Source organism: Sabethes cyaneus, chromosome 1 (genome assembly GCF_943734655.1).
Source record: "Sabethes cyaneus chromosome 1, idSabCyanKW18_F2, whole genome shotgun sequence".
In the NCBI taxonomy this organism is placed as follows: domain Eukaryota; kingdom Metazoa; phylum Arthropoda; class Insecta; order Diptera; family Culicidae; genus Sabethes; species Sabethes cyaneus.
In genome coordinates this window covers 61,791,077-61,818,687 of record NC_071353.1, presented here as the reverse complement: position 1 = coordinate 61,818,687, position 27,611 = coordinate 61,791,077, and the positions used below count along the sequence as shown (strand labels likewise).

Sequence of the window (27,611 nt, the reverse complement as noted above, 5' to 3'; positions counted from 1 at the left end):
CTGCCTCTAAGGTATGATACGCTCGATTACCCATCTAACCGTTTTGCAAGTAAAATGAAGTCGCTTTAAGTATACAGTACCACCCCGCTAATCCGACAAATTTCTAGCCGGATTAGCGAATTTTGACTCGATAATCCGACAGTCAAACCGACGTCAGTGTGAGTTTGAAATGTGGTTTTGTTTACATCCATTCGTAAACAACTCCGGAAATTTTTGAAAATATTTGTCGTAAGTACGCAATAACTATGTTTTATACTCGGTAATGCTCAATTTCGTCAACAAAATACTTTGAAATTCTTAGTTAGTGTCGAAATGAGCGCAAGCACATCAGTCTATTGAGAGTAGCAATGAAAATATTATAGCCATGGCAAAAGTGAACGTAGTTAGAAGCAGCACCATGTACCATTTCCATTTAGTTAGAAAGAGTGCCATTCTGACTTTAACGGAGACGCCAAACGAAGGTAGTGTTCGATTGAAAGAAGTCAAGTACAATACGTTTTAATTCGGAATTTTCCGGAGTAGCGAGATCCGGATTATTGAATCGTCGGATTAGCGGGGGGATACTGTACTTAAGCAATTTACGTATAGGTTTTCGTGAAAATTTTTGAATTTGTGTGTCTTTTTGCGAGATTTTCGGAATTTTCGCTGCAGAACACACACTATACGCGTCTACCTATACGCGAATTGTAGACATTTATGCGAAGTTTGAAATTAATGCGGAATATATCCTTTGCGTGAAAAAGGACGAGTTGGGGAATGTCCCCGGTAGTGAAACAGGTTTTATTTTGGGTCATAGCTTTTGATCAGGTTATTCAATTTCGAATCTTTTAAGCATTTGAAAGATTGAATACTTGCGTATCTTATTGCTGAAGACAGCACGTATTTTTCGCTTGAAACAAAAAAGTTAGCGAAATTGTGAAACACTTCGAGAAATCCATGAAAGAAAATAGAAATAAAGAAGAAGATAAAGAAATATAAAATGAAAATAAAATACGACATTCATTTATCAACGGAAAACATCTTAAATGCAAAGTAATTTATCATTTTTCTAATTTAATCATCCAAATTACAATTCAGGTTGTAATCAAAGCAGCTAAAACCAGGAAGTTCAAGATCTTAAATATGCGGATTTCACTCTCATGTGCCTGAATAGTGTGTTGAAAGTGTTTGTGAGCATAAAAGTATTGAATACTTAATTGATTTTCTAGATTTATCATTACCTGTTTCACAACCGGGGCGGATACCAGTTTGTAAAAATTTAAATATGTGTAGAGTAAATTATTTCGCTTAAAATTTGGTTGTGTGATGAAATAGAGATCACATTAAAAATAATCAAGTGTCGTACACAATTGACGGTTACGTTGATCGGGCAAATTAGAAAATTGGATACGTCTGACAAACTCGCCGTTGACAGCCGAGTAGTATCAAGGAAACAGCCTTCAGTTGAGCAGAGAGCAGAGCATCAAATTGAACTACCCAGGTAACCAATAAACATTAATATAAGCAGCAAATCAACCGCTCATTAGCATATCTGGCATTTTATACTGCACGTTGTTGTATATTAGCTTTTTGACTGTATAGGTGTTGTAAATTGGCATCTGAAATTCTATTCAAATTCTTCGTGTCGGTAATTAGCTGCAAATTAGCATTTTCAGCACTATAAAAAGGTTAGCAATAAAGTAACCGTATATTTTGCCAAAATGGCATTTAAGTAGCATTTAAGGCGACTTAAATAGTTATTGGCTTGCATTTGAATAGCATTGCTGGTGCTTATTGGTTATCCGGGTAGGTTTAATCGCGGTAAAGAATATTCGACCTGTTGGGACGAGCAATTTTTATCACTTTTTGTCACAGACTTTGTCACTTTTTCTGGTACGTCCCAAGCAGAGACACCAACTTGGTCTAGGTTTAATCATCGTAAAGAATCTTCGACCTATTGGGACGGGAGGTTCTGTCACTTTTTTCTAAGAACATGTTAAAACTTTGATGACGTCTTTTTCAACCAATCACGAAACGAAGATTTCCAGTTAGACAATACCTCATTATTATGAATTTTTTAATAGTGCAACCTCAAGAATCAATATTTTTTTCCTTTCGGTTGACGCAGTAGTGTTCTAAAAGGTAAAGATAGAAGATAAGGCCTAATTTCCAAAACTTACTGCATACTAGATAAAAGATCAACTACAATGAACAAGTAATTGGTATGATGACCACAGACGATTACACAAATAAGAAAATCCAGCAAAGCTTTCGCAACGTTTTTTATCAAGACATATACCTACTATGAATATTCGGAACATAAAATGTGAAAATAATAAGTCTTTAGTCTAGCTAATAATAAATACCATACATAAGTGTATCAATATATTTGCATCATATGAATAATGTAGTACTTAATGTGGAAAGGGGTTTTGTAAAATTGCATTCTTCATATTCATTCATAATGTGTGCTGGTTTATTCACGTCGAGTTTTTAGTGAAAGGATAAATTATGTTTTAATTAAAATATATAGGAATAACATGTTTTCTAGCTTCTACGTCACTCAATCAGTGAAACGTGTAAATATGTTCCCTTCCTTTTTCTAACTCAGCTGCACTTTTATCAGTAGCTTCCTGCAGGTTTAATTTATTTTTTCTAAGGTTATCTTTCCCATTTTACTACGCTTTTGTTATTACACGTCTCACAAATGAATTATAGAACGCTTTTATGTATGACATGTCTAAAAATGAATACTACATATCTGTTAAAACGGTTTAACAGCTCGAATCATATGGAAGAATTTCGCCGAAATAATCGATTTTTGTTCAGGTAAATTCGCGATTCTATATAAAAATAAACTAAGTTTTTTTTTTCGCTTAAAACGTATGTAAACTATTTTTAATTCAAAACAAGAAATTCAATTTAAAAAATCTTTTTTGATGCTCCGCTGTCAATCTATACCACCGGGTCGAGATCCTGTTGATTCTGCAGGCTTTCATAATTATCGTGTTCCTGGAAGCTAACATCTGGTTCCAAAGGAAGGTTTTCATCGTCATCATCGAATCCGGTTGTGTCTGCTCCAGCAGTCATCATTCCAAAACTTTCTCCAAAACTTGATTGATTACCAAAAACTGAATGGTAGCTGAAGTCGAAATTTGCACCATTATCTCCTATCGCTCCCATTTGATGAGGATTGAAATTATCCCACAATGAATTATTATCATTACTGCTACTGTTTATTTGCATTCCATAGTCACTGTAATCGATCCATTCATTTCCATTTGCAGAAGGTATGGTTGCATCAGGACCTCCACCGTGAGCAACGAGTTCTAGACGTGATCTTCTTGCACGTCTCCTCCGGGGTTCACCTTCCGCCCGTACATCGTGTACATGTTCTCCTTTCACCTGATCAACACGCCCATCTGCCCCGAGGTACACCGCCGCGTGGCAACTACGGATTGCTGAGCATCGCCAAACTTTTCGACCATCCTTTCTAACATAGTGGAGAAAATACCGACATTGTTGAAAAACTAACACGTCCCGGTTCTTCCAGTTCTTTACGATTTTATAGTCTCTCGATCCTATCAAGTTTTTCCTTTTTGCTAAACTATTATTAGCAGAAGCATTATTATAATCTTCGGCCTTGTGGTTATGTATAACATTATTAGTACGTATCACTTGACCAGAAAGAGTAGTATAAAGTGAGGTCTGGCAATTCATTTTAGCTTCGAAATTTGAGCATCGCCAAAATGCTGTGTGATCGTTCACATCTCTAGAAACAAACTTGTAGTGATAGCCATGATGTACTATGAACTTGGGCAATTGAAGTGACGAAGATGATGACGATGACGAAGCAGGATCGACGGATTGATCCACATCGATGCTCAGTGGATCTGGGGGAGCAATTAATTGAACTTCATCGTCTGATTTGGAAGCACTGCTTTGATCGAGCGTGTGCATCGACTGATTCATTAAGTTGTTCATGATTGAAGTAGTACCATGGCTATGTACTAAATCCCGGTTCACCTGGAGGGTTTTGTTCGGAAGCAGGAATACGGTAGCACGACACCCTAAAAAACAAAGAAACATTAGTCAGCCGAGCAAAATATTTATATTATAGGGGAGACTGTTGCAAGTTGAGACATACTATGTTTTCGGTCCGTAAACCTTAATCAGAATGTTTTAATTATGAGTGTTTTGCATCATTGCAAAGGTATTTCTGTTGTATATGCAGAAAAAATTGCAGAATATTTGGTTTTGGGAAAAAAGGAAATTATGGTCATTTCCATGAAGGTCCTCCAAATTCGCGTTAAAAAATGTTGCTGCATTTTTACAATAATGAAAACAAAATTCATTTTCTTTGTAAAGATGGTATTTTCGAGCATCAAGCTTTAAATTTAGATCCATTAATTCGAAAGTAATGTACAATAATCCAAAACAATACAGCAGCGGCCCGTAGTGATGGCAATGTTTACAACGCCTTGTCCGTTCTCCACCAAACTTGGCACACATCTTCCTTGACATAAAGGAATCAGCACTGGAGGGTTGACAAAAGGATCCATCCTTTTGCAAGGGGGAGAGAGGAAAATAAGTAAAAGGGGCTGCGTTTCTCTTGCATTTAGACCGATTGCAGTTGCCCAAGTGGCCGAGAGACAATATGGTGGGGAGAATCCACCGAGGAGGGATATATGGAAAAAGCGAAGACTTCATAACAAGAAGACTGGCAGCTCTGCCAATATCCGGGAGACATTGATGGTAGCTCGCTCTGCCGGCCAATGCCATCATAGTCGAGCAAACACCAATACAGAATTTTGGCGAGCTTACTAACACTCATGCAAAATCTACCACCTTCGCAAATAGAAGTGTCGCTGATGCTAGCGCATGGCGTTTATATGAAAAAATAGCAGAGAGGACAGTCTTGTTAATAATGGGGTCTTCGAAAAAAGGCTTTGTTTTTCTTTCATTAGTGGGATTTCCAGAGAGCAAACATAATTAGCAGCAACCAACAAGAAAAAAGGGGGAGCTGATAGGGAAGGAGCCGACAGGTGGAGTACGAGGAACGTGAGTGTGAATGTATGTTCCGCCATAACTCCGGAACGTCTGAACGGTTCTTCATCAAATGTTGTTTGTTAAACAAAATGTTTTTTTGACATAAAAAAAATCAACACGGGAGGGTTGACAAAAGAAGCAACCAGCCTCTTACAAGGGGGAGAAAGTTTCAAATGGGTAAAGGGGTACGTTTCTCGTACATATGGAACGATAGCAGTTGTACAAGCAGCTGGATTTCTGAAAGAAGGAATAGGGTTGCCACTAACAAAGGGAGGTTCAAAAACGTAAAAAAGGCTTTGTGTCGATTTATAAGGATTACCGAGAACTAATCAAGCAAATAGAACCAAATTTGGCATGTGAGGTTTTTTGTAGGCAGAAAATTTTTATGGTGAATTGATACCCCTAGCCTCTTTGAGAGGGGGCTCCCATACAAATGAAACACAAATTGCTGCATAACTCTGGACAGGGATGGCACCTCCTCAGAAGAAAAAAAGAGAAGAGAAAAATTCAAACTGTGCTCAGTCTTCAACGCGATTTATTCTGCTCCGTTTCATTTTAACTGTGCTCTTTCTTGCTGAACGCAGTTGTATGAGCAACCGCACACTGTGCTACTCATTGAGGAGAATGTTAATACACTTTGAATACGTTGATGCGATGCGCTGACGTATGACAACTACGGGTAGTTTTAACATGGGTAGTGCGTTGAGAAAAAACGACGATTGTCAGTAGCGGTCATTGCCATCAGAAAAATATTAATCCATTAATGCAGTTGAATCATGATTCTTACATTTAGTATATTCAGTTGAGTTTGGCTGCCCGTGAACGCAACTGCATCATATGGTTAGGCATGTCACAACGGCAACAGTGCGAAAAATGTTATTTAGATATGGCAACATTTGAATTCCCATACATTTGCTTCTTGACGCGCACCAACAGGAAAGTCCCATTATAAACAAAGGCAATTCTCCGCTAAGATTCAAAATTTAACGACTTTTGATTGTCTTGACGCCTCTGAGTCTATAGTTGCTGTACGCGCACCGGTTGTTTTGTTTCCACGTTTACTGCTGTAGCTACCGAGAGGACCGGGAGCAAAACCGAAAGTTGCTCATTTAAAGAGCGCATTAAGAAGTTTTTCTGCGCGTCAGTTTTTCTCATTGTGTTTAGTCTGTTTCTCATTGTGTGGATTTATTTCTCATTTCTGAAAGCAGACTCTGGAAATAATCAAGTAAATAGATCCAACTTTGGCAAGTCAGGGTTTTTGGAGGCAGCATTTTTTTCTATGATGGTTTGAAAAGCCTCCCCCCTCTGATAAGGATGGCTCTCATACCAATAAAACAGAAATTTTTGCTAATCGAACTCGAGTAATTTTAGACTCTTCCATAAAACATTAGTCAATAACAATACCGCCAAAAACTAGACCTACAGTAATACTAGATGATTCAGGGCGAGATGGGCGCAGGCCGCGTGTGTTGCTGGCGACCCGCCGTCGGTAGCACTGCGGGAGGATAGCCTCTCACAGAAACCAAGTTTGGTACGGATTGGATCAAAAATCATTCACTCCCCATTCATTTGCCGATTCAATACATGCCACCACGACATGCTTGTATCTTCTTGCGAAAAGAGATAATCAAAGACGCAAAAGAATTAGACGAAAGAAACGTTAGGTATATTGGAAATTTTGAAAATCAAATCGGTAGTCTTCAAATAGATGCAGCAGCCAGCAGGTCCTGGTAGCTGGTACAAATGCAATTTTGCATTCGAGAAACTGCATTTCGGGAAATTAATGCTCTCCAGAGACTGTATTTCGGGTGCTTTCGGGGAAACTGCTTTTCGAGAATTTCGAGGAACTAGTACACTCGGGAGAATATTTTTCGGGGAAACTTAATTCTGTGAAACTGTTTCTGTGTAAATGGAATTCAGGAACAGTCGTACAATCGATTTTCTCTATTTCCGAATTCCGAGTAATCAATTTTTAGTACAAGATTACTTTTACACTTTTGGTCTGTGCATGCACCATGTGGTTTTAGACAGATAAAATATTTCGGAACTCACATTTTTATTGAAACTAATATTCGTGTTGTAACCAGGGATGGTTCGATCACTTTGACTCAATTTTGATTCATTTGACAGTACCGTACCAAATTTTCCTGTAGTTGCTTTGAGTGATCAGTAGATTTTTTCGTCGTATTCAGAACAGATTCGATAATCAATTTTTTATTATTTTTTATAATGGTAGTTTTTACAAACCGCCAAGGGGACGATAGAAGAAATGTAATGTATGAAACAAAGGTGTTGACAGGAACCAAACGGAATGGGACCAGGCGTGACCTTGTTCGTCCGTTGGTGGGTTAGCCGCGATTCAAGGTCAAGGTGATTTTTTCTAAATAGTGGTCTCACGTTTTCTTTTAACTATCATGCAAGGATAATCCGTAAATATTGATACTTAGTTATATACTAGAATCTCTTTTTACGTTTATTCATTTTTCGTGATTTCGTTTTCCGTCCAAAATTTAAATTAACGTGCTCACGTTTTACATCCAAAATTTGAATTAGCGCCCTCTTTTCTTTTTTACGTCCAAATTTGAATGAACGTCCTCTTGTTTTACGTTCAAAATTTGAATTAATGACCACTCGTTTTACGTCCAAAATTTGAATTAACGTCCTCTCGTTTTACATCCAAAATTTGAATTAACGTCCTCATTTATTACGTCCCACCAATAGTGGACGTAAAACGAGATTTGAGTGTAGATCGAATGCAATTTGCATTGAAGTTGACTCTAATGGTATTTTTTCGTCTCTATAACAGTAATGTACGCGTAGAGCGGTTCATCCGGTTTTAAAAGCTTCAAGTATCAATACATTTACGAGGAAGTACAAAGTGGTTAGTTTGAAAATTTCGAACACTTTTAAAACTTACCCGCGACTGAAGAACAGCGAAAAACTATCTTTCCATCCTTCCTCGAGTAATCCAAATAATACCGTCCATTCTGGTAAAGGATTACGTCTCGACCTTTAGAATTCTTTGCCAAAATGTAATCTGAAGTTCCAATTTCCTCCTGAGGCATTTTGACCGTAGGAAGTTCTTCGTCAATCTGACCGCCCGCAACTTCCGGCCAGAGAGATGGTATACCATGATTGTGCTCATGATTTCTCATACTCACCAACTCATACGTGTCTTCCTTAGTATGGAATGATACCGGGCATTTGGTCTCTAACCTCATTGCACAGCGCCAGTAAATAGTACCCTCGCGCTTTCGGGTTGCAAAACGAAAGCGATGTCCGTTATGAGTAATATATCGATGATACGGCGGGGCATATGCATTAGATGGTGTTTCCGGTAACATTCCATTACTAGAATAATTAACGTTGTTGAAACTGTCACCCATTCGAGTAGAATCTAGAGAAGTATTTGAGGCATTGAGGCTTCTTTTCGGAGGCATATGATTGTGATCAACTAATTTAGCAAAATTTATCGATCCATCCGGAAAAAGATGAACCGCACCTCGACAAAGCCTATGAGAAGAGCATCGCCAAACTTGGCCACCGTTCTTCTTTTTGTAATCGACAAAATACCGCCAGCCATTGTAAATGAGTATCTCTTTGTTTTTGTAATTCATAATGATTTTGTAGCCATTCGCGCGTGCAACTTCTTCATTACTGCTAGCGCTGGCAACAGGGTCAGACAGCATAGGAAATTGTCCGCTTTCAGCAACTGTTTGTTGCTGCCTGCGCGGTTGACCATCGGCATCTTTGATTGGACTAGTAATCAAACTGTCTTTCGTTACATATTTCTCCAAATTTTCTGTTGGAGGATGTGTGTGAACAAAGTTTTTAGCCTCTGCAATTGTATTGTCTGGCATTAAAAATGCTCCCGCTGGACAATTGCGAAACATTGTACACCGATATGAACGTTTGCCGTTCTTAGATTCATATTGGAAGTAATAACGGTAGCCTTGATAGATGAGGAATTCTCGTTTTTGTCCGCTCTTCACCAATTGGAAATCCGTGGATCCAGCTGGCAACGTTGTTGGAGATTTCGCCGCAGCTATTACCTTGCAGACTATAACATTTTCTAGCTTGATTGCTGGGTCTTGCGGCTCGTGGTTGTGCGGTTGATCGTTAAAGTTAAGAAATTCAAAATTTGCTTTCGTATGCAGTGAAGCCGGACAATTGTGGTCCTGTTTCATAACACATCTCCAATAGAGGGTTCCTTCCGGCCTTGCATGGCAATACTTATAGTAATATCCTTCGTAAACAGCCACCTTCGGAGGACGACTTTTACGTTTGCCTCCTTCAGCCTCATCATCATTTGTCATTTCATCTTCTCCTTCTTCAAAATCGCTGACTTCTTCTTTTTTTACCATCTTTCGTAATTTTATGTTTCCATTGACAAATTGATAAATGATATCACTGCATACATTGCTTTCGTTCGTATCCATACACTTCCATAATTTCACGCCTTTTTCGTTAATAGTTGTTAATTTGTGCTTATGTTCCTTGTAAACTAAAATCTCGTTTCCATCATTGTCTCTCGTCATTTCATATTGTTCAACACCATCAATGAGTTCCTCTTCCTTTTCACAGTTCTGGGATGTTGCATCCAACATCGGCTCACTTGTTTTAGTCACATGCTGTTCGCGATGCTGTTGTTGCTGCTGCTGAAATTGAAGTGTTTGTGGTGCTACAGACGGTAATTGCTGATGTTGAGAAAGTATTTCATCTGCTTGTTCTGGCAGAACTGCATCATGTTGCTTTTCATCAGTCTCCGTAGGTGGATGAATATGGTTAATTTTATCATTGGTCTTGAACAGCCGTCCTTTATAACTACAAATTTTTACCGGACATCCACTGATACTGCAAGCCCAGTACCATTTCGGTAAACCACTACATGATTTATTTCGACGTAGAAAGCGGTTCGCCTCGAAAATTATGTTATAGGAATTGCAGCGAGCCTTGACCACTTTGAAGCTGGTATAACCACCATCCTGAAACGAAATTAAGAAAATGGATCATTGATCAATTCAAAATAATAAAAGAATGCACGATTCTCTTTATGCTAGGCATATGTTCCAAGGGAAATGATTGGTATCCAACTACATTAAAATAAACGTTGAAAAATTTCATTTGGCGTTCCCAGCCGAAGTTAACTCTCTCTGCCCCATAGTACAGGTATAATCCATGACATCCGATACCTACTGAAATAAGCAGTAGTAAGTATTAAATAATTTTTTAATACTTTTTTTCTGTTTATGGTGAGAACATAGTAGAAAAATGGTTTAATCAAAGGTTGCATAGTTATGCTTAGTGAATTGTTCATTAACAAACTTTACACATGACCAATAACTACTCAGTACAAACCAACCGTACACGCTTGGGACAGAGAGAATTAATTGATAATTTAATTAATGAAGGCAAAAATTAGCATCTCTATTATAATATTGCCTAAAATGATTTTTACATGCTTTTACACTCTTATACTTACCATTGAAAAGTTGGGATTTGGAGCGCCTGCATTTAAAATTAAATCTCGCAAGCCGTCGTCAAGAAATTTCTGAACTTTTCTTGTCTGTTCCGCTGAGGTTAACGTAAATGAATCGTACCTGCCACCTAATGCTATAGGTTGAAGCCCTGGAAGTCTCCCACCATTACTCATATATAAATGTTGGCGATAAGCACTTTCAAAGCCACGCGACTGCGGTGTTACAGGAGACGAGTTTTGGAATGAATTTGGACGCATACCAGGACGTGCAAGAAGCCTCTCTGTTGGAACTGTTGTGATAAACTTTTGTGGCCTTCCACGTTTGCCTGTTAAGTTAGAGTAGTCCGTTATCTTGAGTGCCTTCAATCCGGAATTGCCAGGTTGCGGAGAAAATTCTGTTGTTCTCCATCCTCGTTCAAAACCAGCATTGCCTGTTGAACTGATACTATTTTGATTACTTCCATTCAGAGACAATTGATCAAGTTGTTTATCGCCGATCTGAGTTTCCTGAGCAAGAAACTGATCAGGGTTAAAGTATCCGTCATCATCAATTTCATCGATGACTTCTTGCTTAACTGCATTGTCTTTATTTTCTCGTATACTGTCCTGTTCTGGTTTGTTTAGCTGTTTTTCTTCATTGTCCAATATTCCACTAGCTCTGACGGATGCGGGATCTGACGTTAAACCGAGTCCAGAAAAAAAATTCGTCCTTCTTTTTCGCAATAGTTTGTCATTTTCCACACACTTTATTTTGTACTTAAAAAAAGCTTCGATGCTAACAATACAACTGGAGCAGATCTGTGCATTGTGATCATCTCGGAAACTTAACTGAAATAGAAATAAAAATAGATTTCGATAATATGTCTTCAATAATCATTTTGTCTGGAAATAAAAACCAGAGATATAAATATTGTTCTTGCTAATCGTTGTCTTTTTAATGGCGTTATTTTTTATATATTGTATATATTTTAACACTTCATTATGCCTAGGTGCCCAGAGGTAGGTATGGCTTAGACCAAATCCGATCTTTTCATGAAAGCCACGAACCGCAATGACTCCTGTTTACATTAACTTTTATGACGTGGGCTGCTTGCCCGCGATTTATCTCCCGTCCACCAAAGCTCTTCAGGCCGTTCAAGACGAGTGGCTTAAGCGCCACCTCTGAAAGAGGACCACTCGCTCGGTTAAGGTTGCCCGGCACGAAACCTAACCTCAGGGCAGGTTGTGGAAGATGGGTCCCGAATCGCGCAAAGGAACGGTTGATTTGCACACCTGGGACGTTAATCTACCCGCGTCTAGATGGTGCCACTATTACTTTCAGCGAAGACAACGACCGCCTTACCGGTTCAAGAAGACGGAACCTATAAATAGATCGTTATCATCACAGGCAAAGATCTTCCTATCTCTCTCACCCTCTCGCTTCAACGTAATAGTGGGGCTGGTTCCCGACAGCCACTCGGAGAATAAAATCAAATTAAAATTATCAGACGCGAATGTGAGAATGTCTTCAGGTGTGATTATCGACGGGGGAAATCAGCTGGGGTTTACAGAAACATAGGAAAGACGAATATACAATTTACAAGTTGGGTTTATTCATATTCGATCTGCTTTATCGGCTTCCTATGACTATCGTTCTATCACTTTCCCCCTAAAGTGCGGTCAGATTGGCTCGTTCTAAAAATAGCTACAGAACGGCACAAATGTCGGCTCAGCGAGTCGCCTTCGAGCGACGAAAAAAGGTTCAAAAAGGTAATGTGTGTGTGGCTATAAAAATCTCAACGTGCACGGTTTACTCACTCGACCGATTTGATCGGTTGGCTGTGGATCAGCTGCGGCTACTCGCTGATGTATCGACGCGTTGATTCCACAGAGATGGCGTCGGGTTTTTATCAGCGATGGCGTCGGTTGGCGTCGCTTGACAATAAGATGGTGGCGCGACAGCGTCACAGGTTGATGCTCGATGCGTTAGCGATTGTTAACCACGTCAGCGAAACGGGATGTCCAACTTATTTCCGTTGCTCGTTTGAAAACCGGGTCGTCGGCGGAGCGTGGCCGCGTCACCAGTCGATACCTGCTGCACTAGCGATGAATATGGACGGCGACGGCTGGTCGTCAGCGTTAATTACTTCGCTGCAAATTCAAAAGCGCGTCGTTGGCTGGCGCTGTCGTCGTGAGGGTTACGTAGTGGCTCCGCTGTCAGTACGTGTCGCTAGAATCCGGTCGCTGTTAGCAGTCGATGCCAAAAATAAAGCAAAAGAAGCCGTCGCACGGCTGTCGACGCCCTTGAGCATTTTGCCAACACACACTTTTTGAAAATTCTTACCTTCTTTAATTAGCTCACAACACACGATAAGACGTCCGTAGACGCAAAAATCGACCGCACTTCCTAGCTTTGACCGCACTAGCTATTCTGACTAATTAGAAAAGAACTTTTGTTAATCATCAAACTGAAACCTTTCTCACATTTTATCGGACTTACAAAAAACGCACGCGGGACTACTCAAAATACCACTATTACCACTTTCACGATCACGATCGAAATGAATAGTAGAAATTTGGAAATCCTCAGATAAAATAGTAGGCATTCAAATTCTTTTCACGGAAGTACGTTTTCTTTAGAAAACGACTCTTCAACGTTCGTGTCTTTCTAAAGGTTTAGTGGTATCATCCCGTTCTTTCGCGTGTCGGATCAATCGCGCTTCCCTTCTTTTGCACGATTCGGCTTTGGTGAGACGGAAACAGTGGATAAGTTTTTTGAAAAGCGCTGAATTTTGAACGCGACGGAGATATTTGAATACAGGCGTCGGACTAAACGTGATTTCTGCCGTTTTGAACAGTGAGCGTAAGTGGCGTATGATGCGTAAAAATTGTAGAATGATGACCATGCTACATCATCCCCCACTAACTGTACAAAAATTTGATTAAAATTGAAACAATTTTAATCAAATTTTTGTAGGGTTACATTTTACGTAGTTTATCCAGGCTATGGTACTATGAAATCTCTACAGTAGATGGCAAGCTTCCCCAACCCCAATTCTCAAAATAATTTCGAAAGGTACTAAAGTAACAACTGGAATTGTTTACTTATCCGGTATCATTTCCGAACACCTGTACAACAATTCGTAAAATACTTAAACTTATGGGTCTTCGAATCATGATCACATCAGAATGAATTCCGACCAAACGATCATGTACGTTCTCCACATTAAATTCTCAAAACTTGTGAATCCTGACCACCGATCCTCCCAGAATAAATTCCGAGATTCTGATCGTGTTCATTTTTCACATTACCCGATTTGGTTTATCAAAATACTCCAGAAATTATTTCCGAAATTCTGTTTTAAATAAACGCAATCTAATTCAAAAAAATTAAGCAGGAAATATTTCCTTGAAATATTTCAAACTGACTTTACAGTACCCCTCGATATTCACGATGAGAATATCGATATATCGTTATTCTCCCTTCCATACTGTCAGCGTTGCCAACTACACGAGATCAAAAGAATGACGAAAACGTCAAATAGAAAAATATTTTAATGAAAGTGGACGGTGAAATTTGTTTTCCTGGTGGAATTTTGCGATTTTTGAGGAATTGTGTTGCTGCTTGGATCAAAATTATTGCGGGAAGTATTATTTAATATGTATCGTTTTATCGTTTTGTTAATTTGAACTATTTTTCTTTTTCAGATGCGGTGAAAAAGGGCAGAAAACGGATTTAAATAATCCGCGCTGGTCGGTAACGAAGATTCTAATTCTGCTTTCTCTTGTTTATTTTTAGAAGCCTTTACTATACAGCTATACTTGATTACGGACTGGATAATATTACTGAATAATAATAATTTAAAATCAAAATGGCATGCAAAAATGGAAAATTATTATGGAAAATATCAAAGGACTAAAGTACTAAATAAGGATGCTATATGGAAACTAAGCAACAACTACGAGGAGGAAAAAAAATGAAAATTTGGTAACTTACGAACTATTGATTAACCCTAGCTTAAGACTAATATAGAAATAAGATGATAGGCGCGACTAATCTAACTATTTACATATGTACATATATACAGTGGATCAGGTAGGATCTTGAAGGTCTCTCTTTGGTTAGGTTCTTTGCCCTTTTTGGTGTTTTGTATGGATATTTCCCGTTGTTGCTTCTCCCGAAGTGTGCATAGCTGATGTACTCTGCCAATTTCCCACATGTGAGGTTGGGAATTGGTTAAATTTTTGGTCGTTGTACAATGTTCGAACGTACGGCGAGGAAATCCTTTAGTCGAACCAGAACATTTACTATTTCAAGCGCGAAATCATCACCTTTGGGCTCGCTTCATTCATGGTATCACTACTAATACAGGTCATCGCCCAGGCTCCTTCTTATGCTTCGTGTCTGAGTTCTTTGGGCCAGGTATTTCCTCTTCCCTTTCTTGACTGTACAATCAACTTCAAATCGAGCCAATGACCAGTGTGAATATTGGGAATTTTTTTATTGGTCCCTCACATAAATTTTCCTTGTGTTTCTCCGTAGAGTTGCCATAGCTTGAACAAATTTAGTTGGTCATTTGGAAAATGAGGAAAGTTGACCTCGAAGATTTTTTTTTTTAACTCAATAGTTGTCTCGTTTGTCACTCATCAAGATTCATAGCTGTAAAAATTGTTAATTCTTAGGCAAGTTTGCCTTCTTTAGGTGATTCCCATAGAAGACGCCTAGTCGCTTTCCATTTGTATCCTCAAGCTCGTAGCAGTGTTTTCCTAATATTTTCCTAACTACGGCGAGTTCAAATTTCGGTGCTAACTTTGCACAAAAACCTTTTGCTTTGTCCGACAGTTCGAAAGTTCGTTTTAAAACAGATTCGCCAACTGAGTAAGTTGGACAATCGGGGTTCGATCGCAAATTGTACTGCTTCTTATGACGCTCATAGGCTTTCGTCAACTGGCTTTTTATTTCCTCGAAGAGTTTCTTCCTCCTTCCCTCTACTTCCGCTGGTGAAACGTTGTTTCTGACCTGGTCGCGCATTTTCGCATATTCCTGGCCATCCGACACCCTTTCCCTACCGAAGACAACAAATTGCGGTGTATATTTGGTCGATTCGTGTACTGCGTTTCGAATTGCACAGGCAATCGTTTGCAAATCGTCAGCCCAATCCTTGTGTTGCTTAATCGTTGCTCGGATGGCTGTTGTTATTACCCGGTTTACACGCTCCGTGTTATTCACTTGTGGGTGATAGGCTGGAGTAAGCCAATGGTTTACATTGAACTCGGTTAGCAATTCGCGGAATATTTTCGACGTGAATTGCGTACCGTTGTCTGTTAGTACGACTTCTGGTACGCCGAACAAGAGAAATATCATGTTTTTCACGAAATCTACTAACGAGTTCGCTTTCGCTTCTCTGAATGGTTGTATCAACACAAATTTACTGAACACGTCCGTTGCGACTAACAAGCAGGTGTGACGACCTTTCCCGGACGCCGGTAGCGGACCGACATAATCCAACGTAACAAATTGCCACGGATATTCCACGAACTCTTTCTGTATTCCCATTGGCGGAAGTGTATTGACATTGCCGGCTTTCGAGGTTTGGCACTTCAGACATTCTCGACATAGCTTTTTCACGTTCTCTGCCATACCTGGCCATGTGTAACGACGCTTTAGCGCTTGTAGGGTCTTTTCCGCTCCGAGATGTGCAATCTCGTGCTCAGTTCTGATGATTGGCGATCGTTCTTCAACTCGGGGGTACATTTTCCATCGAAATCGTGGATCATCCACCAACGTCTCGCTTTTCACGTACCGGTAGATAACACCGTCTGTTATTTGATAATCGGGAAACTTCGCTGGCTCTGCTTTGATTTTTTCGGCCAGTTCTTCGTAGTCGATGTCCTGGGATGTTAGATCGAGTAGGTTGATTGACCTTGACAAACAGTCGGCCGTTATGTTACAGCTTCCTTTTCTGTACTCCAACTGGATGTCATAAGACTGGATCTTGAGCGCCCATCGAAGGAGTTTTGAGTTGCCAGACTCCACTCCGATGGTAAACAGCCACAAGAGGCTCCGTGCGTCAGTGACCACTTTGAACCGCGAACCTTCTACGTAGTGCCGGAAATTTTCAATTGCGAGCAACACTCCAAGGCATTCCTTTTCGACACTTGAATATGCCCGCTGTGTCCTGCTCAATTTCTTACTGAAGTAGGCAATCACTCTCGTTTCTCCGTCGAGTTCCTGGACCAATGCCGCTCCAACCGCTGTGTCAGAAGCATCCGATTCTATGGTAAATGGCTTTTTGAAATCCGGGTTTGCCAGAATCGGTGCTGATGTTAAAACCGACTTCAATTCGGTGAACGCTTGTTCGGCTTCCTCTGTCCACTCGAACTTTTTCTTAGCTTTTTTAAGCAGGTCCGTTATTGGAACGGTTATGCGGCTATAGTTCTTAATGAACCGTTGGTAGAAGCCTGCCAAGCCTAGCAGCCGACGAACATCCTTCACGTTTTTCGGTCGTGCGTAATCAAGAATCGGTGCAATTCGGGAACCGTCAATTGCGACACCCTGTTCTGTCAGCAAGTATCCTAGATACTTTATCTGTTTGCGGCAGAACTTAGATTTTTCCAGGGACACCGTTAGGTTTGCCTTCCGTAACCTTTCAGAAACTACCTTTAATAACCTGAGGTGTTCTTCTAGCGTCTTCGTTGCTATAACGATGTCGTCTAGGTAAACAAACACCGACGGCATTAAGTCGAATCCAATAGCCTTATCCATTAAGCGGCACATGGTAAACGGTGCATTTGTTACGCCGAACGGGCAGACTTTGAACCTGTAAAGCCCTTTTGATGTTCGAAACGCTGTCAAGTTCCGACATTCTTTTTTCAGTGGTATTTGAAAATAGGCGTCTTTCAGGTCTATGATCGAGAAGTATTTTGCGTGCTCCAGCCTTCCGAAAATTTCTAACATGTTTCGAATTGGATACGTGTCTTTAACCGTCATTGCGTTCAACCTCCTCGAGTCCAAGCAAACTCTGATCTTTCCGTTCGACTTCCGGACCGGAACTAACGGATTAGTCCATTCGCTGTAGCATTCTTCAATCACGCCCATCTGTTTATAGCGTTCTATTTCCGCATCCACTTCCTTCTGAATGCTAGGCGAACAGCGGTATGTTGGTTGGTTTTTCGGCTTCGCTCCCTCTTTCAATACAATTTCGTGCTCGATCATATTTGTTCTGCCTAGTTTTTCGCTGCAGGTGAATTCAAAATGCTTTATGACTCCCAACAGTTCCTTTCGCTCATCGCTTGTCAACACGTGTTCCACCTCGAGGGACTCTTCCGTTGGTATTTGTGCTTTTTCCGGTATATCGAACGTCGGTATGTCCAAAGACGTGTCTTCGGCCGTTGGCAGTTGTGGCAAGTATCCCACCGGTTCCAACGTAAATGCAATGAGCTCATTGACTACCTCAAACTGTCCAACGGGTTCTGGCCCTCGGCCCAAGTTTACCATTGGTTGAATTCCGAAGCTTTTCCAGAAATTACATCCTAGTATCGGCTTCGAGATTTCAGGGACGACAACCGTAGGGACTACTCTTGTTATTCCCTTAAAGGTATACGGTATATTGAGATATCCCAAACATTTGTACTGAGTGTTATCCGCCGTGCTGACTTTTAATCTTGTTGGTTGAAGCTTCAACCCGTATTTTTCGGCGAGCTCTAACGAATTTATTACGCTAATACCGGCACCTGAATCTAGAAGGGCTGTAAATTCATTGTCAAAGACTTTTACGGACAGATAGGGACAGTTTCTTGTTTCTATTTTGATTGTATGTATCTGGTCGACTGGGTCGTATTTTTGTACATCGGGAACGTTTTTAGAGATAGGGATGATTGTGTTCCCAATCGTGCACCCCTTTACCGGTTTCCCTGGTTGTACTGCGACTGTCTCCCACCTCGCATACCGCATTTTGTACAAGAGCGAATTGTTTGTCCCAGTTCGCCGCAGCCGTAACAGAAAATTTTTTTCGGTTCGCGACAGTCCCGCCAATTGTGCCCTGTTCTTTTGCAATTCCAACACAAGCTTTGACGGTTCTGTTCTGTCCTCTCTAAATTTTGTCGTTCTGGTCTCGTTTCTATCCGCTGTCGGTTCGGTTCGTCCGCTCTTAACCTAATTGCACCTATTTCTTCCGGACTGTCCCTCTCTTCGTCGGAATCTTCGCACTCGACATGGTGGATGTTGCGCTGTTGATTACGAGCGTCAGGAAACTGTTGGAGGTTCGGGTCGGCGGCATCTATCCCGTGGTTTAACCGCACCAGGTGGTCCAAGTCTCGAACGGAGATGGTCGCGATTTTTGAACGGTAATGTTGCCGCATATTGTCCCACACTACTTCGAATTTCCTTCTGCGGGAAAGTGGCCTGGAGAGCATTTTGTTTAGCCTCTCTATGTCCGTCACAAACGCAATAAACGGTTCACCTCTTAGTTGTTTACGATCCTGAATCTTTTGTCTTATTCCCTGGTCCTGATTTGGATTTCCAAACCGGTATCGGATCCGTTCTTCGAAATCATCCCAGTGCTCGAATTCATCGACATATGTAAAGAACCAATCCGAAGCCTGTCCTTCTAGGACAAGGTGAATATCCCTAAGCAAATTACTGTCCGATACCCCTTCTCTTCTAGCAATCTTCTTGAGTTTGTAGAGAAAGTTTTCGACAGATACGGACTTCGTGTCTCCCGAGAAGAATAATTTCCAGTGCTCTATTCTCCGGTAGTGTCTAGACTCTCGGTCTCGTTGGTAACTGGAATTAGAACCCCACGATTCACGCCTACCCTCGTTTACGTTTAAGCTATGCCTTCCATCTGTTCTTCGCCAACCTCTTGATACCTGTCGTTGCTCTTCTTCTGAATCGCTGTCGCTAAACTCCTGGGCCTGCCTCGTCACTCTGCTTGTTTGTCGATTCTGCTCCAAATTTTGTTGTTGAACCCCATAACTTTGCAAGTGAACTCGTGAATTTCGATTTCGCACACGGAATTGTGCGTCTAACCCATCTGGTTCGTTTTGAAAACCTGGCTCACTCCCTACCCGAGGCGGAGCGTCGAAACCGGATATACTTTTTGGTACTGACATCTGCAATTGTTTTACTAGCTTCTCGAGCTCGAACACGCGGTTTCTCATTTCTTCGTACGAAGGTTCTGTTACATTCGAATCGACCGGGGCAATCTTCTTGGCAGGTGTTTGGATGTTTTTTGGAATTGCTCCTAACGATTTATTTTTCGCGTTTCCTTTAGTGGTATCTCCACCTTCCGCGATATCAACCCCCTCTGCTCTGGCTAATTCGTTCGAGGTGCTTTCTTCTTCGGTTTCTGAAGGAGGTAATTTACTAGCTGTTGTTTGTAACAGCTCTTCGATTCTCCTCAACAATTGTTGACGGCCCTTTTCGCCACCTTCGTTTGCTGCCACGTTCCTCTGTACTCGGAGGAAATAATGTCTCAACCGAGACAGCAAAGTTGGGTGTGCCGCGTCTTGAAGAAGGCGTTCAATTTGGTCGACCCGATTGATTATCAGATCTACTTCCGTTTCGAACTGGTAAGGAGAAAGATACTCTCTTCCCGATTTATTGTCTTCCTTAAACAGCCTTCGCAACAATCGCATTTTGCTTGGCAAATCTTTTTGCCTTTCCTCCAACTGATTTCGCAACACCAGTTCATAATCTACCTCTTCGTTCGTCAAATGATTCGCGTATGGAAATTTCATAGCCATGTTGAAAATTTAGCCGGATAATTGTTCTAGATATTCACTTACGCTAGGTCACTGTTCACACTAAACTTAGATTATACTATGGTGTTGACCAAAAATGAAAATTATAAATAATGCTTGAAATATGTTTGAAAACTTATAAGTATAATAATGTAATGTAAAAATTAAATAATATAGTACAGTAGATGTTAAATTCAGAAATCAACAGTCGACGTGTATTCAATTTTAAGTATAGAAGTAATAATAATAGATTATATATATATAATTTATCTAAATCTAAATTCATGAAATGAAACAATCCGAAATTATCTCCAGTTTGTTTCCTTTCAAAAAGAAAAAAACTATGTCAAATATGCGCCAAAAAAAATGTAGGAAAAATATCTGACTAAAAAAATTCAAAATTTCAGCCTTTAAACGTTGGGCGCCAATATGACGTGGGCGGCTTGCCCGCGATTTATCTCCCGTCCACCAAAGCTCTTCAGGCCGTTCAAGACGAGTGGCTTAAGCGCCACCTCTGAAAGAGGACCACTCGCTCGGTTAAGGTTGCCCGGCACGAAACCTAACCTCAGGGCAGGTTGTGGAAGATGGGTCCCGAATCGCGCAAAGGAACGGTTGATTTGCACACCTGGGACGTTAATCTACCCGCGTCTAGATGGTGCCACTATTACTTTCAGCGAAGACAACGACCGCCTTACCGGTTCAAGAAGACGGAACCTATAAATAGATCGTTATCATCACAGGCAAAGATCTTCCTATCTCTCTCACCCTCTCGCTTCAACGTAATAGTGGGGCTGGTTCCCGACAGCCACTCGGAGAATAAAATCAAATTAAAATTATCAGACGCGAATGTGAGAATGTCTTCAGGTGTGATTATCGACGGGGGAAATCAGCTGGGGTTTACAGAAACATAGGAAAGACGAATATACAATTTACAAGTTGGGTTTATTCATATTCGATCTGCTTTATCGGCTTCCTATGACTATCGTTCTATCACTTTCCCCCTAAAGTGCGGTCAGATTGGCTCGTTCTAAAAATAGCTACAGAACGGCACAAATGTCGGCTCAGCGAGTCGCCTTCGAGCGACGAAAAAAGGTTCAAAAAGGTAATGTGTGTGTGGCTATAAAAATCTCAACGTGCACGGTTTACTCACTCGACCGATTTGATCGGTTGGCTGTGGATCAGCTGCGGCTACTCGCTGATGTATCGACGCGTTGATTCCACAGAGATGGCGTCGGGTTTTTATCAGCGATGGCGTCGGTTGGCGTCGCTTGACAATAAGATGGTGGCGCGACAGCGTCACAGGTTGATGCTCGATGCGTTAGCGATTGTTAACCACGTCAGCGAAACGGGATGTCCAACTTATTTCCGTTGCTCGTTTGAAAACCGGGTCGTCGGCGGAGCGTGGCCGCGTCACCAGTCGATACCTGCTGCACTAGCGATGAATATGGACGGCGACGGCTGGTCGTCAGCGTTAATTACTTCGCTGCAAATTCAAAAGCGCGTCGTTGGCTGGCGCTGTCGTCGTGAGGGTTACGTAGTGGCTCCGCTGTCAGTACGTGTCGCTAGAATCCGGTCGCTGTTAGCAGTCGATGCCAAAAATAAAGCAAAAGAAGCCGTCGCACGGCTGTCGACGCCCTTGAGCATTTTGCCAACACACACTTTTTGAAAATTCTTACCTTCTTTAATTAGCTCACAACACACGATAAGACGTCCGTAGACGCAAAAATCGACCGCACTTCCTAGCTTTGACCGCACTAGCTATTCTGACTAATTAGAAAAGAACTTTTGTTAATCATCAAACTGAAACCTTTCTCACATTTTATCGGACTTACAAAAAACGCACGCGGGACTACTCAAAATACCACTATTACCACTTTCACGATCACGATCGAAATGAATAGTAGAAATTTGGAAATCCTCAGATAAAATAGTAGGCATTCAAATTCTTTTCACGGAAGTACGTTTTCTTTAGAAAACGACTCTTCAACGTTCGTGTCTTTCTAAAGGTTTAGTGGTATCATCCCGTTCTTTCGCGTGTCGGATCAATCGCGCTTCCCTTCTTTTGCACGATTCGGCTTTGGTGAGACGGAAACAGTGGATAAGTTTTTTGAAAAGCGCTGAATTTTGAACGCGACGGAGATATTTGAATACAGGCGTCGGACTAAACGTGATTTCTGCCGTTTTGAACAGTGAGCGTAAGTGGCGTATGATGCGTAAAAATTGTAGAATGATGACCATGCTACACTTTCACAACATGTAGGAGGCATCACGATCCTTTCAATCGAACATGATTGGAAACCTTCGATTACGATAAAACGCCATTGTTCGGTTCAGCTATCACAACATTTCAATTTCAAGTATAGCTTAACTTAGTTTTTTTTAATCTCGGAAACCGCTTAATCGCAAATTACCACAAATGGTCAAATGGACCAAAACGGATTTGGAGGCGATCGAACGAGCATCACGAGTATCGCTGACAAAACACCGTTCGCACCACCCAAAATCGGCCACCAAAAGAATCACCTTACCACGTATTAAAGGAGAAATAGGTGTGATTAATATCCAAGCACTTCCAGGTGTCTCACAGATCTAACAGTTACGGAGATATTTCACAAAAAACCAGAACCATAATGAAATCTACCACACTGTTTGTGAGGCAGACCACGGGTTCAGCACCCTGCATTTGGCGCAGCGAGACTATCAGCTGAACTGCGTTCCCAAAACAGACGAAGAAAAGATTGCAACGTGGAAGTAAAAAGAGCTGCATGGGACGCACCTCCATCAGTTAGAACAATCACACGACATAGACAAAGCAGCATCATATACATGGTTGATGCGAAGTGATCTCTTTTCGGAGACAGAAGGGATTCATGGTAGCCATCCGCATGGATGGTAAATGGTTGAATAATGCGCTCCAGTACCACGAAGTTCCACAGCCTCTTATTCAGCAACTTCTATCTCTACCTCCTCGTGGTACCATCCAGGATACGTTCCTTAGTGGAAATCGGACAACCGGTGGAAAGTAGGGTCGTATGCGGACAGAGGCACTCATGCTGAGTGTAAACTCTCCGCCTGCAAGACGGTTCTTGTAGGAGGTAAGACTACTAAGAACCAAAGCATAGGGTTCAAAGCCCCTAAAGGAGGATGGTTTTAATAGCTGTTATCCATGGCTATTATGTCAAAACTTGAATGAATAAACCCCTAATCTAAGGTGCGACGCGACACGTGCCGAGGGATGAATGATGGAGGGGGTTCTATAAATTCTCTCGCCGCAACGGAGTCTGTGGAGCACCAGGGCGCCCTTCATAGTGATGCAGCCGAAAACAAAGAAACAAATGAGGTGGAGAGGAGAACAGGGGAAGAACATGACTTGAACAATGCCCTAGCAGAGGTTCAGTCCTGATCCTCGTCTGTCCTCAACACGCCGACTCGTTGTGAGTCGTCAAACGAAGATGTGACTCCAACTCTCTACTCACGAGTCGAGATTCACTCTGCCTGATCTCTGACTGTGTGCTGGAATGTGGGCTGAAACAAAAGGAGAGCCGAACAATTATGACCAGTAGGATGGCTGTACAATCGCTCAAACAATCTAAATAAGGTACCCCGGGGCAAGTGGGAATACGGGGTAAGTGGGAACGGAGCTCATAACTCTCTTCAACCTCATTTTCTCCAACCGAACCTTTCTAGAAATGAAAGATACAACTCAAACGCATGTATTAAAATTATAGATTATTTATAACAGACATTCCAAACATCAAAATTGGACTTTCAATTTGAGCGTTATTTTCAATTTGCGTTGTAAGTTTGACGCACCTTTCTATAAATGATATTTTGGCCACAGGCTTTACGTGAAAGTACATGTTTTTCTGATAGTAGGTAAACATAATGAGTGTATTAATAAATTACACCCGAAAACTAGTTGTTTAATTTGACAAACTGCTTTAAAAAAATGGGTCGAAATAAGGTCGGCACTTCAAAGCACCCGGGGCAAGTGGGACCTATTAAAAATTAAGTGTTTCAGCACAAAACTTCCTGTCGTAATACATTTTTAGATGAACTATCGAACATTTTCAGTTCAATTACATAATATTTATACCAGTAAAGCTTTAAAATAAAACCGAAAAGGACTAAACCAAGGGGCCCCAAAAAAGAAACCCATATGCACAGCTTGTGAGGGAACAAACAGTTTTATCACATTTTGGTAACAACTAAACGATGTTAATTGAATTTGCAAAGTCAAATTTGACATAATTAAGCAAATCTGCAACTGGAATTGAAACAATAAAGTGTTGTGGTTATTATAACGTAACTATCTCTTATGAGTAGCTCTACCGAATTGGGCACGGTAGAACAAACAGATCATAATCGTATTTTCGAGCCATTAAACAATGGTTAATCGTAAATTACGTCTCGCAAGAATAGGATACAACGACATATTCAACTACATTTTATTACAATAAGCGTAATTGCTCACTATCTGTGTTTTATATAAATTATAAAGTCGCCCGTTGTGATCTGATTTTGTTACGCTATTTTTGAATGAACCATTCGTACAAATATTGTTTTTGATTGCTTTTTACAATGTTTTAACATTGCTGTATATTAACTTACACAATTTACTATTATTTCATGCTTTTTAATCAAATTTGAATGTAGGTCCCACTTGCCCCGGTAAAGGGGGCAAGTGGGACCTATCGCCATAATTTTGAAAATTCTCTTCAGATTCATTTCATGTAAATTGATTGGCCTTTTTCGTAATTAATCCTTCGAAGTGATACCACTGAAGAGTTTCTGTGCTGTGAGAATTTTGAAATAATCATAGGTATAGAAAACACAGTGCAATAACCCCCAACTATTCTTTTTTTAGGTCCCACTTGCCCCGGTGTACCTTATATATAACGTCGAGTATGAGGATTACTCAAAAGTTGCTGAGTCTCAATAAGAGAGATCCCAGCATGCTTAATATATAAAATATATTTAACGTCGAGGATGAGAGTTACTCAAAAGTCGCTGAGTCTAAATAAGAGAGATCTCAGCAAGCTTACCGGTCTTGCGAGAGAACATTGTCCGAGTTTCGTACAAGATGATATTTAACCTCGGAACACTTTCTCTGCAATCGTGGAGCACAAATAGTACGCAGACTGCAGTATCTCAAAAAGGGGAGATCTGGTTGGTGTCGCCGAACAGGATTCTAGGTTCATAAACCTAGTCATCCCTGATTGGCACATGTCTCGCTCCAGCTACCAGCCTGTCACTTCCTCAATAAGTAATAGGTAAGCTTGAAGCGTATAGTAAAATAATAAAACGGGGCATACCACAATAGTTCAAAATACTGGACGCAGTGGTAAGAGTACCCAACAGAAGAGAGAGCCATCCGCATTCAGTACCTGGTTATTGCAACGAAGAACTACCGCAGGTACATATTGCACGAAAACATAGAAGATCGTTGCCGTAAGAACAATGTAGTAGGGGAGTTGATTGAGCATGTTATTGCAGGATGCCAAGCATGAGCAGAAACAACCTACCTCAATCGCCACAATACGGTTGCCAAGATTGTGCATCAACAACTTGCTTTGAAGCACAACTTGGTAAACTGCTACGTACCCTACTACAAATACCTGCCCCACCCAGTCTTGGAAAATGACTGCGTAAAACTGTACTGGGATCGCGAGATCATCACGGATGACCTCATTCGTGCCAATCGCCCTGACATTGTGGTCTACGACAAAAAGATGAAGCGGCTAAACCTCATCGATATCATTGTGCCGCTAGACCACAATGTGCAGTTACCTTTCGCGACCAAAGTCACGAAATACCATGACTTGGCCGAAGAGTTACGGTAAATGTGGCACCTTGAGGAAGTACGTATAGTTCCAGTAGTAATCTCTGCTACTGAACTAGTTCCCTGTACTCTACTGCGCTCCTCAGAGGAGTTGGAGTTTCGCGCCGAACTAGAAGTAATCCAAAAAGCGGTGGTTCTTGGTGCCTGCAACATTGTGCGGAGGTTCCTGAACCACCATAACTGATACCACCTAAGCAAACAATCGAACAATAAAAAAAATAGCTGATGAATGAGACCTCAGAGCCTAACCTAAGAGCGTTAGCAAAACGGATAGCCCGGGGTAAGTGAAAGTTTCCAGCGTTACTGCTGAGAAGTGAAAAATTCTGATAATAATAATAATCTCGACACCGGATACCAAAGCTACAGTATTCCTATCGGCTAACGAATGCAGTAAGCACTCTTAACGAGGGTATTTTGTCACGGTATTCTGAGGCCGCCGAGAACCTTGAGGAACTGCAGTGTATTGTTTATTCCGCAGCTGTAGCCGTTGTGAGGACTTTGGGTATGCGGACTTATCCCCCAGAACATTGGTGAAAGTCGTGCACGTCCCAGTAAACAGAAGCCAGCTTGGATGCGACGATTGCAATCAAGAATTGCATCTTTGCGGGTAAAAATCGGTCGATTAACACAGTATACAAGGGGAAATCGTTCGAGTTCGTCAAGTAATGGAAATTGTTCAACCCGCAGAGCTCCAAAATCTCAGTGAACTAAACGTCACGGAGATCCTCGACACCCATGTACAGCGGTTAAGTGCTCTTGCAAAGCGGATGCGACGTTATGTTGAATGCTCGAAACGGAAAGAACAAAACCGAATGTTCAACACTAACGAAAGGGAGTTCTATAACCACATCAGAAAAGAGAAACCCAACTACAGTGAAGGACTTCCGGAGATTGGCCAAGTTACACAATTCTGGGCCAATTTATGGGAGAACCCCGCTCAACACAACAATGATGGGATGTGGTTGGTAGAAGAGGAGGAAAATAGTGATGGAATTGATAGCATGGCCGCTGTAGTATTGACCGCCCAGGATATTCGTGAGGCTACACGGTATACTACGAATTGGGCCGCACCTGGACCAGACTTTGTCCACAATTTCTGGTATAAAAAGTTCTCCACAATTCACGGACGGTTAGCGGAATGCTTCAATATGGTCTTAAGAGACCCCCGAACACTCCCAGAATTCATCACTAAGGGGGTAACCTACCTTCTACCGAAGGACCGAAACACAGCTGATCCAGCTAAATACAGACCAATAACATGCTTGACAAGTCTGTACAAAGTACTATCGTCGGTAATTAGTAGTAAAGTGCAGGACCATTGTGATGCCAACGGAGTGATGACAGAAGAACAGAAAGGCTGCCGAAAAAACACACAAGGCTGCAAAGACCAAGTCATCATCGATGCAGTTATTGTTGGTCAGGCAAGCCAAAACAAACGAAACCTTGGTATGGCGTACATCGACTATAAAAAAGCATACGACTCTGTACCACACACGTATCTCATTAGGGTACTGGAATTGTATAAAATAGACGATGGCG

The 27,611-nt window shown here is 41.2% G+C and overlaps 1 protein-coding gene across 1 annotated transcript in view; it reads right to left on the bottom strand.

The window, feature by feature from the left end:
• Positions 1-2,395: 2,395 nt before the first annotated feature.
• LOC128745013 (uncharacterized) overlaps positions 2,396-27,611 on the bottom strand; it is a 71,826-nt gene continuing 46,610 nt past the window's right edge. Inside the window, exons 2-4 of the mRNA XM_053842037.1 lie at positions 10,511-11,335; positions 7,946-10,013; positions 2,396-4,049 (exon numbers count right to left, since the gene is read on the bottom strand). Of these exons, the coding sequence (XP_053698012.1) occupies positions 2,935-4,049; positions 7,946-10,013; positions 10,511-11,335 (4,008 nt within the window). The 3' untranslated portion in view covers positions 2,396-2,934. The remainder of the gene's footprint in view (positions 4,050-7,945; positions 10,014-10,510; positions 11,336-27,611) is intronic.